The following is a 14,119-nucleotide window of genomic DNA, read 5'->3' as shown; positions in this document are numbered from 1 at the left end:
GTAAAATTCTGCTGCGTTTCTGTGGAGCACCAGCAAGAACTAGGAATTCGAACAAGAAGATGCAGTTTTCATGGTCTGTGAGAATCTGTCCAAGGGGTTGCGGGAATTCCAGAGCTGGGACGTCACACGGTTTAGGACATTTTCCCAAGACACCAGCTTGGGAGGAACCCTGGGCCCGCCTCGGGACAAGGGCAGGCACAGGTACCGGGCCTCCCCTGGGGCGCACCCCCAGCCCCACCACCCCCGGGCGTTCCCCCAGCCCTGCCTCCCTCGGGGCGCCCCCCCAGCCCCGCCTCCCTGGGGCACCCCCACAGCCCCGCCTACCCCCAGGGCGCCCCCCCAGCCCCGCCTCCCTGGGGCACCCCCACAGCCCCGCCTACCCCCAGGGCGCCCCCCCAGCCCCGCCTCCTGGGCAGGAGGCCCCTGAGAAGGCCGTGGTGGGTGCGGGGTGAAGGGGAGGCCCCGCAGGTGCAGGTGGAGGTCCTTTGTCCCCACAGAGACACCCCCTCTCCCTGGCCTCAGCGCCCAGGGTGAACCCCACAGACCAGATATTCTCTTGGGGGGGCCGGGGGCTAAGGCTGATCCTGCAGGAGCTCAGGGGCCTGGGGCGGCGCCCGCCAGGAGGAGAGGGCCCCACCACTGACTCCCCACTTCCCCCGAGCGAGGGGGGGTACCCCTGCCCCCTGGGTGGTCCTGGAACCCGACAGGGCAGAAGTGGCTATAGACAGGACAGACGCTGGCTACCGGACACGGCCACCCACAGCTCGTCCCACCAGCCCAAAGGACCCCAAGGTGCCATCCCTCCCGCCTCCCCAAGCAGCTTCCTGTGGCTGCAGCCGGCCACACCCACCCCTGGGCCCCTGGCCCTCAGCTGTCCTCTCCCCACATGCCCCCTGCTCACTCCCCGGCCCCGGCCCTGGCCCGAGACCTGGCCACCGCCCTCGTGAAGGGGTTGGGCAGCTGGCCGGGGCCAGCACCCTGGGGCGCCAGTTTGGGGACCGTGAGGCTGGGTGTGGGGTCCTGGGATGGAGTGCCGCCCCGCCCCCCACACCGCTCTGCCCCAGACCCCGAGACAGAGTCCCCCACCCCGCGGACAAATACACAGGACCAGGTGGAGGCTGCTCTGCACACAGTTTAATGAGACTCAGGAGCGGGCGGAAGGCGGCGGAGACCCAGCCTCGGAGCCCCCCAACCCTGTGCCAGGACACCAGGCAGGGCAGGGGAGGGGCGGGGCCTGGGTGGGGGAGGGACAGCGAGGGCTCTTCCCGGCCCTCTAGAGCCCCGAGCCCTGGGCGATCTGCTGGTGGATCCAGGTCACATAGCTGGACACGCGGGTGTACACCCCTGGGAGGTCCCGGCGGCCGCAGTGGCGGTCCCAGCTCACAATGCCCACCTGGACCCAGGTGCAATTCCACAGGTACACGAGCGGCCCCCCGGAGTCGTGCTGGGGAAACAGCCTGGGTGAGCACCCGTGCACCCCCGGCCGGGGCCAGGAGGGCGAGGGGAGGACAAGAGACAAAGGGGCGCCAGGGGCCTCACGTGGCAGGGGCCCTGGTCGTGGGTGCCGGCGCACAGCACGTCATCCGTGATGAGAGGGCCGCTGGAGTTGCACTGAGCAGTGTGATGGTACAGGTGGCTGCAGTGGGCATTGCCCAGGACCTGCACTTCCACCTCCTGCAGGTGGTAGGGCCTGGGTAGCGGCTCTGCGGGCACACGGGGCACGCTGGTCACGGGGGCTCCCGCCACCCGGCGCGGGGTGGAGGGGAGCCCCGAGACCTGTGCTGCGCGGGGTTCACCCTCCCCTCCAAGTGGGCCCCTCGCTTCCCGGCAGCCCCACCCTCCCCTCCAGGCCATGTCCCCCCGCCCTCCCCTCCAGGCCGTCTCCCCATCGCCTTCCCCTCCAGGACGTCCCCCCCCCCCGCCCTCCCCTCCAGGCCATGCCCCCCCACCGCCCTCACCTCCAGGCCGTCTCCCCCCCCGCCCTCCCCTCCAGGCTGTCTCCCCATCGCCCTCCCCTCCAGGTCGTCTCCCCATCGCCCTCCCCTCCAGGCCATGCCCCCCCACCCCCCCTCCAGGCCGTCTCCCCCCCGCCCTCCCCTCCAGGCCGTCTCCCCATCGTCCTCCCCTCCAGGCCGTCTCCCCATCGCCTTCCCCTCCAGGACGTGCCCCCCCACTGCCCTCACCTCCGGGCTCCACGTCCCCCCAGCCGGCCACCCAGCACGTCTTGCCCTTGGGGATCCGCAGGAAGGTGGGCGCGAGGTCGATGGGGCTGACGACCTCCGAGAGCTGCACGGGCACCTCCAGCTTCAGGAGGGCGATGTCCGCCCCCCCCAGCACACACTTGCTGACGTTGAACTTGGGGTGTCGGATGACCTGGGCCACCCTGGCCAGCCGGTCGTGCTCGTAGAGCCTCAGCTGCCCAACCTGCACCCTGTAGGCGCAGCCCTCCAGGTCCTCCCTGCGGGACGGGAGTGGCTCAGGGCGCGGGGGACCCCGCACCCCACTCGGCACAGGACAGTCCCTCCCCCGCCCGCCTGGGCCCCCGGCGGCACTCACGGTTCCATGCAGTGGGCGGAGGTAAGCACCCACTGGGGGTGGACGAGGGAGCCCCCGCACCAGTGCTCCCACAGCTGCAACCTCTTGTTGAAGAACCGGAGGCTCACCTGCCACGGGTACTTCCTGGACGAGACGTCGCAGCCCCCCACGATGCCCACTAGCTCGTGGCCCAGGATGGGGTCTGTGGCAGCGGGAACGGGGTGTCAGGGACCGGCCATGGCACCCGCAGCCGGTCTGGGGCGGGTGCCTGTGCCCCCCACAGCGGGTCCCCTGGGGCCTGGGCGCTCACCGGGGGTCACAGGCGTGGAGCCCCCCAGGCAGGGGAGGGCCAGGAGCAGCAGCCACAGCATCTGCAGGAGAGAGTGGGCCGGGTGAGGAGGCCGGGGCGGGGGAGGGAGGGGGGCCGGCGGGCAGGGCCTTACCCTCCCAGGTCTCTGCTGCCCTCTGCCACGGGGGCCCTGGGCGCCCCTTTATCTCCCGTAGAGAGGAAGCAGGGGAGGGTGCAGCCCACCTCATGGGGGGCCGCAGGGGGCCGCCAGGGCTTCCTGTTGGCTTGGCCGTGAGGGGGGACGGCAGCAGGATGGGCTGGTGAGTTTCTGCGGCCCCCACTGGGCTGTGGAAATGCACCGGACGCCCCAGACACCGTGTGGGTGTGGGGGCTGGGGACAGACCACCCCCCGGGCCCACCCTCCCAGGCTCAGCACTCTAGGACCACCCCCCTGGGATCAAAGCCCCCGGGACGACCCCCCTGGGACCACCCCTCCGGACCACCCCCCTGGGACCACCCTCCTGGGACCACCCTCCTGGGACCACCCCCCTGGGACCACCTTCCTGGGACCACCCTCCTGGGACCACCCCCCTGGGACCACCCTCCTGGGACCACCCTCCTGGGACCACCCCCCTGGGACCACCCTCCTGGGACCACCCTCCTGGGGCCACCCCTCCGGACCACCCCCCTGGGACCACCCCCCTGGGACCACCCCCCTGGGATCAAAGCCCCCGGGACGACCCCCCTGGGACCACCCCTCCGGACCACCCCCCTGGGACCACCCTCCTGGGACCACCCTCCTGGGGCCACCCCTCCGGACCACCCCCCTGGGACCACCCCCCTGGGACCACCCCTCCGGACCACCCCCCTGGGACCACCCTCCTGGGACCATCCTCCCAGGCTCAGCGCCCCGGGACCACCCCCCGGGATCAAAGCCCCCGGGACCACCCTCCTGGGACCACTGGGCTGCGTGGGGTCAGGTCGAGGCAGCCCCGCATGAGCAGGTGGCGCCCGCCCCGCCCAGGACCAGGCTCCTGGGATCGGTGTTGCGGGGGAGGTCGCCTAGACGAGGGCAATGCGGCTGGGGCCCACAGCTGAGCCGGCCCCTGCCCAGGTCCCCCCCGGCGGAGGTGCTGAGAGGCAAGGGGCCTCAGCCCGCCCATTCCCTTCGAGCCACTCTCCACGCGGCACCCCCCAAACTCCGGACGCCCGGGCAGGGGCCTGGAAGGGGGTTTCAGCCAAGTGGCAGCAGGGCCCAGGGGACGCTCCGGGCCGGACCGAAAGCCGGGCCCCCCACGCCTTGCAGGGGCCTCGGCCAGGAGCCCGGAGCCCTGAGCCCGGGCCCCAGGGTGTGCGGGTGGAGCCCGGGGGCGGCAGATACTGGCTCAGGTGGGAGTGACTGCCCAGAAGCCGGGGCATCAGCTGTCCTGCCCCACAAGGCTCAGGGAACCTGGGCGCTGGCACGTGCACGTGTGCACACACACAAACGCACACTGATGCACACGGGCACACATACAGACACATAGGGACACACATATGGACAGACACATGGATGCAGATTCCCACAGACATACAGACACACAGAGGTACACGTGGACACATGGACACACAGACACACGCACAGACCCACAGAGACACCCCGGTTCTGCAGAGCATTTTAGGGGGCTCCCGGCCACGCAGTGCAGCGCCGCCTCCCGCCCCCCACCTGTGCGTCCTGCGGGGCCCGCCCCGCCTCTTCCTCCCGCCCAGGTGAGCCGGTGCTGCCCCCGTGTGGGCTCCGGGAGAACTGCGCGTGGCCCCGCCCGCGGGGAGCCCCTCCCCCAGGCTGGTGAAGACCCGGCCCTTTGCCCCCGGCTGGATCGCACCCCCGACTCTTCGGGGCTGTGGGGGTCTCCCTGCGACCCCGGGAGGGGCTGGCCTGCGCTCCCCGCCGGGGGAAGTGGGCCTGCCCCAGCCTGGCCCCGAAGGTGCCCTGGGGCTCCTCCCCCGAGCCCGGGCGCTAGGGCGGCAGTGGGGCGGGCGGGAGGGGCTGTCCCCGGAGCTGCCGGCGGGGTCCCCACGCGGAGCCCTCAGCCCCGGGCGTCAGTGGGGCGGGCGGGGGGGGGGCCGGAACAGGCAGCCCCCACCTGGCAGGCCATTTGGGGCCCTTCACCCACCCCTCTCGGCCCTGAAGCGTCCCACCTGAGCTGCGCTGTTGCCCACTCCTGCCCCGTCTTTTGCCGCCTGCGTGGGTGCTCCACCTCCTCGCCTCTCCTGGGTTCCAGCATCTGCTCGTACCAGGCCGCCTCCTCCAGGGAGCCCCCCTGAGGCTGGCTCTGGGTTTCACTCTAAAAATCAGGGCAACGCTGAGCACTGTTGGTGACACCCTCTCACGGCTGGGCTTGGAGAGGGCTATTTTCTCAGGTCACTGCAAACACACCACTTTATAGGCTGCAGGAATGGGGACACCAGGCAGGCGCGCGGCAAAGGAGGGCAGAAAATGTGCCCTCCACCTGCGGGGACCCAGCCACAAGCTCTAGGCTCACCCAAAGACACCAGGGCCCAGGAACCCCACCCGCAGAGCTGCCCACCCGCAGCAGCATTCCACCCTCCCAGAGGTCAGCGCCCAGGAAACGGGGTCCAGGAGGGCTGTAGGGGGCGATGGGGAGGATGAGGCTAGAATTGGGGAACAAGCTGGGGTGTTCCCAAGGAAGGTGAGGGGTCTCCCAGGACCCCACCCAGCCTCTTCTGGGTGTCCAGGCTGTAAGGGACATCTGAAGGGTCCAGGACGCACAGCTGGCTGCTCGGGCACCCCTGCCCCCGGGCAGTCCTGACAGGCACACAGCAGCCACCCCAGGGCAGGCGGGGGCTGGAGACATGCGCGGGGCTCCCTCCCCCTCCTTCCAGGGTGCCACAGGTGGGGGTGGAGGCGCGGGGACAGCAGCCCGTGGGAAGGGGCTGGGTGGGCCCGCGCAGTGGCCCTGGGGGTCCTGCACCTTCCCAATGACTGAGGAATGCATCCACTCCTGCGGTGTCACCAGCGTGGGCACAGGGTCAGGAGGGCACTGCAACTGTTTCCCTGATCCACGGTGACAGCACGTCCAAATGCCCGGCCAGCTCTGGAACCCCTGGCGGAGGTGCTCTCCGAGGACTTTCTGCTGGCAGTATGGAAGGGGTCAGGACTGTCCCCAAAACATGCGTGAGGGTGGGGAAGGGTGGCTGAACCAGTTTCAAACTCTGATGGGGCCCTGCAAGGAGCGGCGAGGCCCCTGCCCTGGTCCCTGGATCTGAGGGACGTCCCTGCCAGGACCCGCCGCCTGCCTGTGAACCTGCCCCGTATACCTCCCACCTCCAAAGGGGACCCCTAAGCAGTGCAAGGATGAAGCACTGGCACCCCCCCACCGCGGGCCCTGCCGTCTCCCCACCAGGCCATCCTGACCCTCACCTTGGACCCTCATCCTCAGTAAGGCAGGTAGGAGGGCCGAGGGGCTCCAGGGTCAGCTGCCCTGTCTGCACCCCCAAACGCAGAGGGTGGCGCTGGACCCGGGGGGCGACTGGCTCCATGCCGCCAGCCTGTCGTGGCTACAGTCTCAGCAACGGACCTGGGCCCAAAGGCACAAGCCTTCCCTGGGGAGGGAGCAGAGCGGCCCAGAGCTGCTGGGGCGGGCGGGAGCTGGGTCAGCAAGCAGCAGAGGTGGGCACAGTCCCTCAGAGCCCCGGTGGCTGCCTCTGCCCTGGCCGCTGGACCTGGCCTCGCCACGCCTTGAATTTCTCCTTAGGAAACAGGGTTGGTATCTGCACCAAACTCAAAGAGGAGAGCTTACCTCAAGTTCTGGCACGCCACAAGCCCTAGGTTACCCATCACTAGCCTTAAGGGGGGGAGAAACATTTTTAAAGGCTCCAAAAGCATTAAGAAAAAAAAAAAAAGGATGGCTTTCCATTTATCAGATTTAAGGATTCTTGTTCAAACAGGGAGGGAAATATGGAATGTCGAAAACCAACCAAAGCTTAATACCTGAAACATGCCACCAACTTTTGCAACCCAGTATGAAAAAAACAGAAAGGGATAAAATGTACAAGAAATCCACAAGAAGCTGAAGTCCAACTAGCTAACTGAATATGGAAGTATCGTCAACCTCTCTAGCATCCTTGTAATGTAAACTTTTTAAAACAATGAGGCATTCATGAGACACGTGGGGCTGTTATTTTCCTTTCTTGTCAGGTTGTGGTCAGGATTTGGAATTGCTGTTATGCCGTCTTCATACAACGAGTTGGGTAGTGTTCCCTCTTTTCTCATTTCTGGAAGTGTTCCTGCAACATTGGTGTTTCTCCCTTAAATGTTTGGGAGAAGTCACTAGTGAAGCCATCTTTCTTAGGAGGTTTTAAAGCTCAGATTCAATTGCTTTAGCAGCTAATGGGCTTGTCCAGTCTTTTGATTAATCTCTTGTCAGATTGGTTTGTTCTGAGGAATTTATCCATTTCCTCAATTTTTTCAAATGTTTTGGATGTAGAGTTTTTCCTACCACATTCTTATTTTCTTGAGCAAGGGATCTGGGTTGAAGACCCCTTCTGTTTTCTTTATGCTGATAATTTTTGCCCTTTCTCTTTTTTCATTGATCCATCTTGCTAGAGGACTATCAGTCTTATTAATCTTTCAAAGAATCCACTTCATTTGTTCTGATTTCTCTACTGTTTTCTATTTGATTGCTATCCCTTCTTGTTTTCGTAGAAGCTCTTGTTTCTGCATGTGTAGTTTAGGTCATTGACTTACAACCTCGTTCTTTTACTAATATATGCATTTGGAGCTATAACTTTTTCTCCGAGCACGACTTTAATATATACAAGTTTTGATATGTTGTGTTTTGTTCTTGTGTTTGCAATGTATTTTTTATAAGAGAAGTTACAGGTTTACAGAAGAATCACACATAAAATACAGAATTCCCACACACCACCCTATGATTAATACCTTGTGTTAGTTAGGTATGTTTGTTACAATTCATGAAAGAATATTTTCATAACTGTACTATCCATTATAATCCATCGCTTACAATAGGCTTACGGTTTGTGTTTCATAGTCCTATGTTTTTTTATTTTTATTTTATTTTTTATTCTAGTAATACACATACAACCTAAAATTTCCTCTTTTAACCACAGTCAAATATATAATTCAGTGCTAATTACTTTCACAATAGTGTGCTACCATCATGTCCATCTCCTACCAATACTTTTCCATCAACCCAAATAGAAATCCCAATAATTAAAGCGTTGACGCCCCATTCCCTGCCCCGACCCTGCCCCTCACAACCTGTACTCCAGTCTCTCACTCTGACTTGCTTCTTCTAGCTATTTCATGTCAGTGACACCCTGCATAATTTGCCCTTGTGTGTCTGGCTCATTTCACGCAGCATGGCCGTGCTGGTTTGAAGCTGTTGGTGTACCCCCCCAAAAGCTGTGTCCTTTCAACCCTAATCCACACCTGTGGGAGCAGCCGTGTCCTCTCATCCCAGTTCAATGTTGTGGGGCGAGACCTCTTGAGAAGTTTGTTTCCATGGGGATGTGACACTCCCAGTTGTGGGGTTGGCCCTCTGTTTCGATGGTGTTCTAGTTTGCTAGCTGCCGGAGTGCAATACACCAGAAACGGAATGGTTTTTCAAAAGGGGAATTTAATGAGTTGCTAGTTTACAGTTCTTAGGCCAAGAAAATGCCCCAATTAAAGCAAGTCTATAGAAATGTCCAATCAAAGGCATCCAGAGAAAAATACCTTGGTTCAAGAAGGCCGATGAAGTTCAGGGTCTCTCTTTCATCCGAGATGGCACATGGCGAACACAATCAGGGCTTCTCTCTCATCTGGAAGGGCACATGGCGAGCATGGTGTCATCTGCTAGCTTTCTCTCCTGGCTTGCAGTTTCATGAAGCTCCCCAGCAGGTGTTTTCCTTCTTCATCTCCAACACGCTGGCTGGTAGACTCTGCTTCGTGGTGCTGCAGCGTTCTCTGCTCTCTCTGAATCTCTTTCCCAAAAATGTTTCCTCTTTCATAGGACTCCAATAAACCAATCAAGACCCACCCAAACAGGTGAAGATATGTCATCACCTAATCCAACTTAACAACCACTCTTGACTAAATCACATCTCCAGGGATGATCTGATTACAGTTTCAAACACACAGTATTGAATAGGGATTATTCTACCTTTATGAAATGGGATTTTGATTAAAACATGGCTTTTCTAGGGGACATACTTCCTTTCAAACCAGCACAGATGGAGAAGTGGCTCCACCCACTTAGGGTGGGTCGTGACTATTTACTGGAGTCCTTTAACGGGGGAAGCGTTGTGGAGAGAGCTCCGATGCGGACACAGACGCAGAGGGTGGGACGTGCAGAAGAACCAGGAGAGCTGACAGAAGCCAGACAGGAAGTGGAGCCCTGCAGGCGTCGCCATGTGCCTTCCCGTGAGATGCTCAGCCAGCCAGAACCTGGAGAGAGCCCAGGGAAGCCGAAAGAGGAAGCAGCCCAGAGCTGCCCCAGAGCAGCTAAGAAAGGACGGCAGACGCCGGCCACGCGCCTTCCCGTGGGACCGAGGAAACCAGACACCATTCGGCTTTTCTTCAGAGGCAAGGTGTCTTCCCTGGACGCCTTAGTTTCGACGTTCCTAAGGCCTTAGAATTGTAAGCTTGTAACGTAATAAATCCCCTTTATAAAAGCCGATCCAATTCTGAAATTTTGTATTCTGGCAGCGTTGGCAGACTGAAACAATTATGTCCTCAAAGTTCCTCTGTGCTGTGGCGTATATCGGAGCTTCATTCCTCTGTGTGGCTGAATACTGTTTCGTGATGTGGACAGATCACGTTTTTATTTATCCGTTCATCGACTGGTGGACACAGGTCGCTACCGTCTTTTGGCAATTGTGAATAACGCCAGCATGAACATCAGGGTGCAAACACCTGTTCAGCCCCTGCTTTCAGTTCTTTAGGGTATATACCAAGAAGTGGGTATGTGTCACCTTACGACATAAGCCCACCTTACGATGTGCCCAGCATTCCGCCCCCAGGACAGCCTGCACCAGACAGAGATCCCTGCCCTCCAGAGCTGACCTTCAAGTGTGGGAGACAAAAATGCAAAGACACAACAGGGCAGGCCAGTAACAGGGTCCTTAACCCTAATTCCCTGCCCCCAGCACACCCACCCACAACCACACTCATGCACACACTTACTGCACACACTTATGCATGTGAAGATGCAATCGGGTTCTGTAGCCCCTAAAGCCCATCTAAACACCTAAGTCGCAAGGGCCCCTGGTATGAAACTAGGTGAATGAATGAATCCACTTAAGGACGGTGGATTGAATAAAATGTCAGAAACAAAAAGACAAATCTTACCTTGCCTCTTTCATACAGATTATCTATAACGTACAGACTCAGAGAATTGAAGTCAAGAGCGTGGGTTATCAGGTTGGGGCCTATTGTACAGCTTCCTAGACTGCAAGCTCTTACAGCAGTCAGACAAATTTAGGAGCTGTAACTGATATTTCTAATTCTGAGGTACTGAGCTCTTTCTAGATAACCTGGTTGTTTCCTGAAACTCCGGGTATTTATGTGACACCTGAGACGCAGAGTTAGGGTGCTGAAGCTGTGAGTCTGCATTACTGCATTCAGCAACTGTTCAAAAAGCTGAAGCTTCACATAGAGGTGTGAGTGAAGCTGACTGGACAGGACTAAGGGAAACCAGAACCCTGGGTAAAGGGCAGTATGGCCCATATTTTCAAACTTCAACCTCTGTGTGAGACCAAAGGGAGAGAGGTTTATTTGGTACAACATTTATATTTTGGGTGGCAGATTCTCTAACTTTATGGTCAGTCTACTTGAACGCCGTAAGCACATGGAATCTTGAATAGGACGTGAGATCTTGTTGGTTTGTACGAGTTAGTGTGGTGCCCTGATAAATCCCAGAGTGATTGGAAGAGAGAATGAGAGAAGAATTTGCAAAATGCCCTTGGAGGACTGAGGAGAAAGGGGGATATATTCAACTTTCCCATCTGGGGAATTCCTGATGTCCTCACAAGCAGTGGGGACAGCCAACTCAATAAGCTGAGCCCCCAAACTTGGGGCTCGCCCCCATGAAATATTCCCGCAAAGGAGAGGCTTAGCCTGTGGATAATTGTGCCTGAGTCACCCCAGAGAACCTCTTTTGTTGCTTAGTCTAGTCCACTCGGCAGGTGAACTCACTGCGCTCCCCCTACGTGGGACATGGCTCCCGGGGGTGTAAATCTCGGGGCAGTGCGGGACAGAGACCCCGGATGAGGCAGGACCCGGTGTTGCGGGGATGAGAAAATCTCCTTGACCAAAAGGTGAAGAGAATAAAGGCTCGGGGGCTGAGAGATTTCAAGCAGTCAGGAGGTTATCCTGGAGGTGATTCTTACGCATTATATAGATATCCTTTTGTAGTTTATGGGGTATTGGAGAGGCTGGAGGGAAGTGCCTGAAACCAGAGCTGTGTTCCAGTAGCTTTGTCTCTTGAAGCTGATTGTATAACGATAAAGCTCTTACAGTGTGACTGTAACTTTGTGTCTGATGCTCCTTTTATCCAGGGAAAGGACAGATGAGTAAGTAAATAATAATAATAAGGATAAAAAAAAAATTATTAATAGGGGGAGATAAAGGATAAAAAAATGGATGGGTTAAAATACTGTGGGTCAATGAAAGAGAGGAGTAAGGGGTTAAGGGGTGTATGAGTTATTTTTATTACTTTTTCCGGATGATGCAAATGTTCTAAAAATGATCACGGTGAAGAAGACACAACTATGTGATGATACTGTGAGCCACTGATGGTATAATCTGGTTGGAGTGTGGGTGGGTGATATTTCTCAATAAGAGTATTTTCTACAAATGAAGATGTAGGTGTGTAGCTGTGAAACGTGTACGGCAAAACGTGAATGATTGTATCTGAGTGGTATGTACATGGCTGCTCATTGTACCGTTTTGTTCCATTTACTGTATGTCTGAAAAATACATAATAAAAATGCCTATTTTAAGGAAGGAAAATAAAGGGGGCCCCCAGAGCCGGCTCTCCAGTGCCTGTCGGCGCGTTTTCCTGCTCACCTACCTGGCAGCCAGTGGTAAGCCCACTGCCCCGCCTCTGGGGGGTCCCTACAAGCCCCTGCCCGGGAGGAGAGACGTGGGTGCCTGCGACGCTGGCTCAAGCACCTGACACCTGCAGTGGGGGGCACCTTGTCCACAGGCCCCTCCACAGGTGCACCTGGCTGAGGCTCCCGGGATCCTGGGGGACCCCACTCCTCGGAGCTGAGGCCATTTCCCTTTCTACTTGTTCCATTTTTCTCTTTACTATAGGCGCTAGTTTTAGGGCGGTGGGGGTTACAGGAAACCCTGCAGGAGGTAGGGCTCCGCACCCACACCCAGCCAGCTTCCTGAGCCGTGGGTGTCCCGTGCCCGTGGGGCGACAGTGTGGCTGAAGTTCCCGCTTCCTTAGGCTCCCCTTTGTGTCCTGCAGTTCAGGGGCTCTGACGTCCCCACTAGGGCCTGGCCGCGCCCCCAAATCCAGGACACCCTCTGATATCCTACTATCTCCAGAGCTTCACCCTTTCTAGGATAGCAGGCGGCTGGGATCACACAGGTACAGCCTTAGCAGGCTGGCTTCTCATGCCCAGCAGTGTGCATTTACCACTCCCCCATGCCTGCCCGCCCTCCACACCTGCCCACGCTCCAAAGCTCATTTCTTTTTCTCGCTGCATGAATTCTATGGATGTGCCACGGGCTGTTACCATTCGCCTGTGGAGGAACATACTTCCAGGTTTCGGCAACTGTGAATAAAGCCGGTGTAATTCTCCACGTGCAGCTTTTAGTGCGGACGCAAGTTTTCAACTCACTTGGTTAATAGGGACAAGCATGACTGCTGGGTCACAGTGTTGTGAGAAACCACCAAGCGCCTTCCAGAGTGGCATCCCCACCAGCCACCAAAGAGAGCTGCGGGCGCCCTACCTCCCTGTCAGCATTTGGTGTTGTCGGATTTTGGGATTTTAGCCATTCTAATAGGTGTGCAGTGGGATCTCGTTGTTGTGTGAATCTGTAACTCACTGATGACAAATGATGTGGAGCATCTTTTCATATGCTTACTTGCCATCTGTGTATCTTATTGGGTGAGGTGTCTGTTCAGATCTTTTGCCCATTTTTCAATTTGGGCTGTTTGTTTTTTTCTTTTTATTTTAACTGAGTTGGTTTTTTTTTTTTACATTTTTAAATTATTTTTTATTGTGAAATAAATTATACAAAAAAGCAATAACTTTCAAAATTAACTGAATTTTAATATTGGATCCCAATATGATTAATCACAGATTTCTCATCAGAAACCATGGAGGTCAGAAGACAATGGGGTGGCATATCTGAAGTCCTTAGAGAAGAAAAAAAACTGACAAACAAGAATTCTATGTCCAACAAACGTATCTTTCAAAAATGAAGGAGAAATCAGGACATTTACAAATGAACAAAAGCTAAAAGACTTTATTACCAGAAGACCTGCTCTACAAGAAATACTAAAGGGAGTCCTTTGGGCTGAAATAAAAGGACACTAGACAGTACTTGAAGCCATAAAAGGAAATATAGAACAATGTAACTACATAGGTAAATTTAAAATCCTCTGTTATTGCACTTTTGATTTGTAACAGGTTTTTCACTCTTTATGACTTAATAAGCAAATGTGTAAAATAACATTATAAATCTGTGTTAACGGCAATACAGTGTATAAAGAGGAATCCGAGATCATAACAATATAATGGGAGGGACAGAGTCATATAGGTAGAGTTTGTAGACAACTGAAACTGGGTTGGGACTAATCAAAACTAGGTTGTTATTAGTTTAAGATGTTCATTGCAATTACAAAGGAAGCCACTGAGAAAATAACTTCAAACATATAAAGTAGAGGAAAAAAGGAGGGAATCAAAGGGGTGCACTAAAAAACGCAAACTAATTTTTTTAAAGGCTATAATGGTTTAAATGAGGAACAAAAAATATATACAAAGCATACACAGAACAAATAGCTAAATGGCAGAAGTAAATTATTTCTTCTCAGTTATTACCTTAAATGTCAATGAGTTAAATTCCCCTCCTAACATGCAAAGATTGGCAGGTTTATGATCCATCTCCATGGTGCCTACTAGAAACTCACTTTAGGTACAAAGACACAAAAAGTTTGAAGTAAAAGGATGGAAAAAGATATTCCATGCAAACAGTAATCAGAGAGAACCAGAATGGCTACATTGTTCTCAGACAAAATATACTTTAAATCCAAAAATTTACAACAAAGACAG

The 14,119-nt window shown here is 56.3% G+C and overlaps 1 protein-coding gene across 4 annotated transcripts; it reads right to left on the bottom strand.

Moving 5' to 3' along the window:
• Positions 1-1,122: 1,122 nt before the first annotated feature.
• On the bottom strand, positions 1,123-5,059 carry LOC143666824 (mastin-like). 4 transcript variants are annotated; one of them, XM_077140350.1, is made up of 7 exons: positions 4,530-4,578; positions 3,068-3,169; positions 2,846-2,906; positions 2,557-2,737; positions 2,184-2,458; positions 1,540-1,703; positions 1,123-1,444 (listed from the first exon to the last, which is right to left on the bottom strand). In XM_077140350.1, the coding sequence occupies exons 3-7, from the start codon at positions 2,904-2,906 to the stop codon at positions 1,274-1,276; spliced, it is 852 nt and encodes a 283-aa protein (XP_076996465.1). In that variant the 5' UTR covers positions 3,068-3,169; positions 4,530-4,578; the 3' UTR covers positions 1,123-1,273. The 4 variants fall into 4 exon arrangements, with proteins under 4 accessions (XP_076996465.1, XP_076996464.1, XP_076996466.1 ...); XM_077140349.1 differs by lacking the exons at positions 3,068-3,169; positions 4,530-4,578 and adding an exon at positions 5,006-5,059; XM_077140351.1 differs by lacking the exon at positions 3,068-3,169 and having other exon boundaries at positions 4,530-4,589.
• Between the last annotated feature and the right edge of the window lie 9,060 nt (positions 5,060-14,119).

This window comes from Tamandua tetradactyla, chromosome 23, assembly GCF_023851605.1.
Source record: "Tamandua tetradactyla isolate mTamTet1 chromosome 23, mTamTet1.pri, whole genome shotgun sequence".
In the NCBI taxonomy this organism is placed as follows: domain Eukaryota; kingdom Metazoa; phylum Chordata; class Mammalia; order Pilosa; family Myrmecophagidae; genus Tamandua; species Tamandua tetradactyla.
The sequence above is the reverse complement of the archived record's forward strand: the minus strand, read 5'-3'. Positions and strand labels throughout refer to the sequence as shown.

Bases quoted from the DNA above. Each gene is read 5' to 3' on its own strand.
- LOC143666824 (XM_077140348.1), bottom strand. From the start codon at position 4,480: ATGCTCTGCAGAACCGGGGTGTCTCTGTGG. The intron at 2,459-2,556 runs GTGAGTGCCGCC...CCCGTCCCGCAG, and splicing joins TCCGCCCACTGCATGGAACC to GGAGGACCTGGAGGGCTGCG. The intron at 1,704-2,183 runs GTGAGGGCAGTG...GTGTGCCCGCAG, and splicing joins GGGGGACGTGGAGCCCGGAG to AGCCGCTACCCAGGCCCTAC.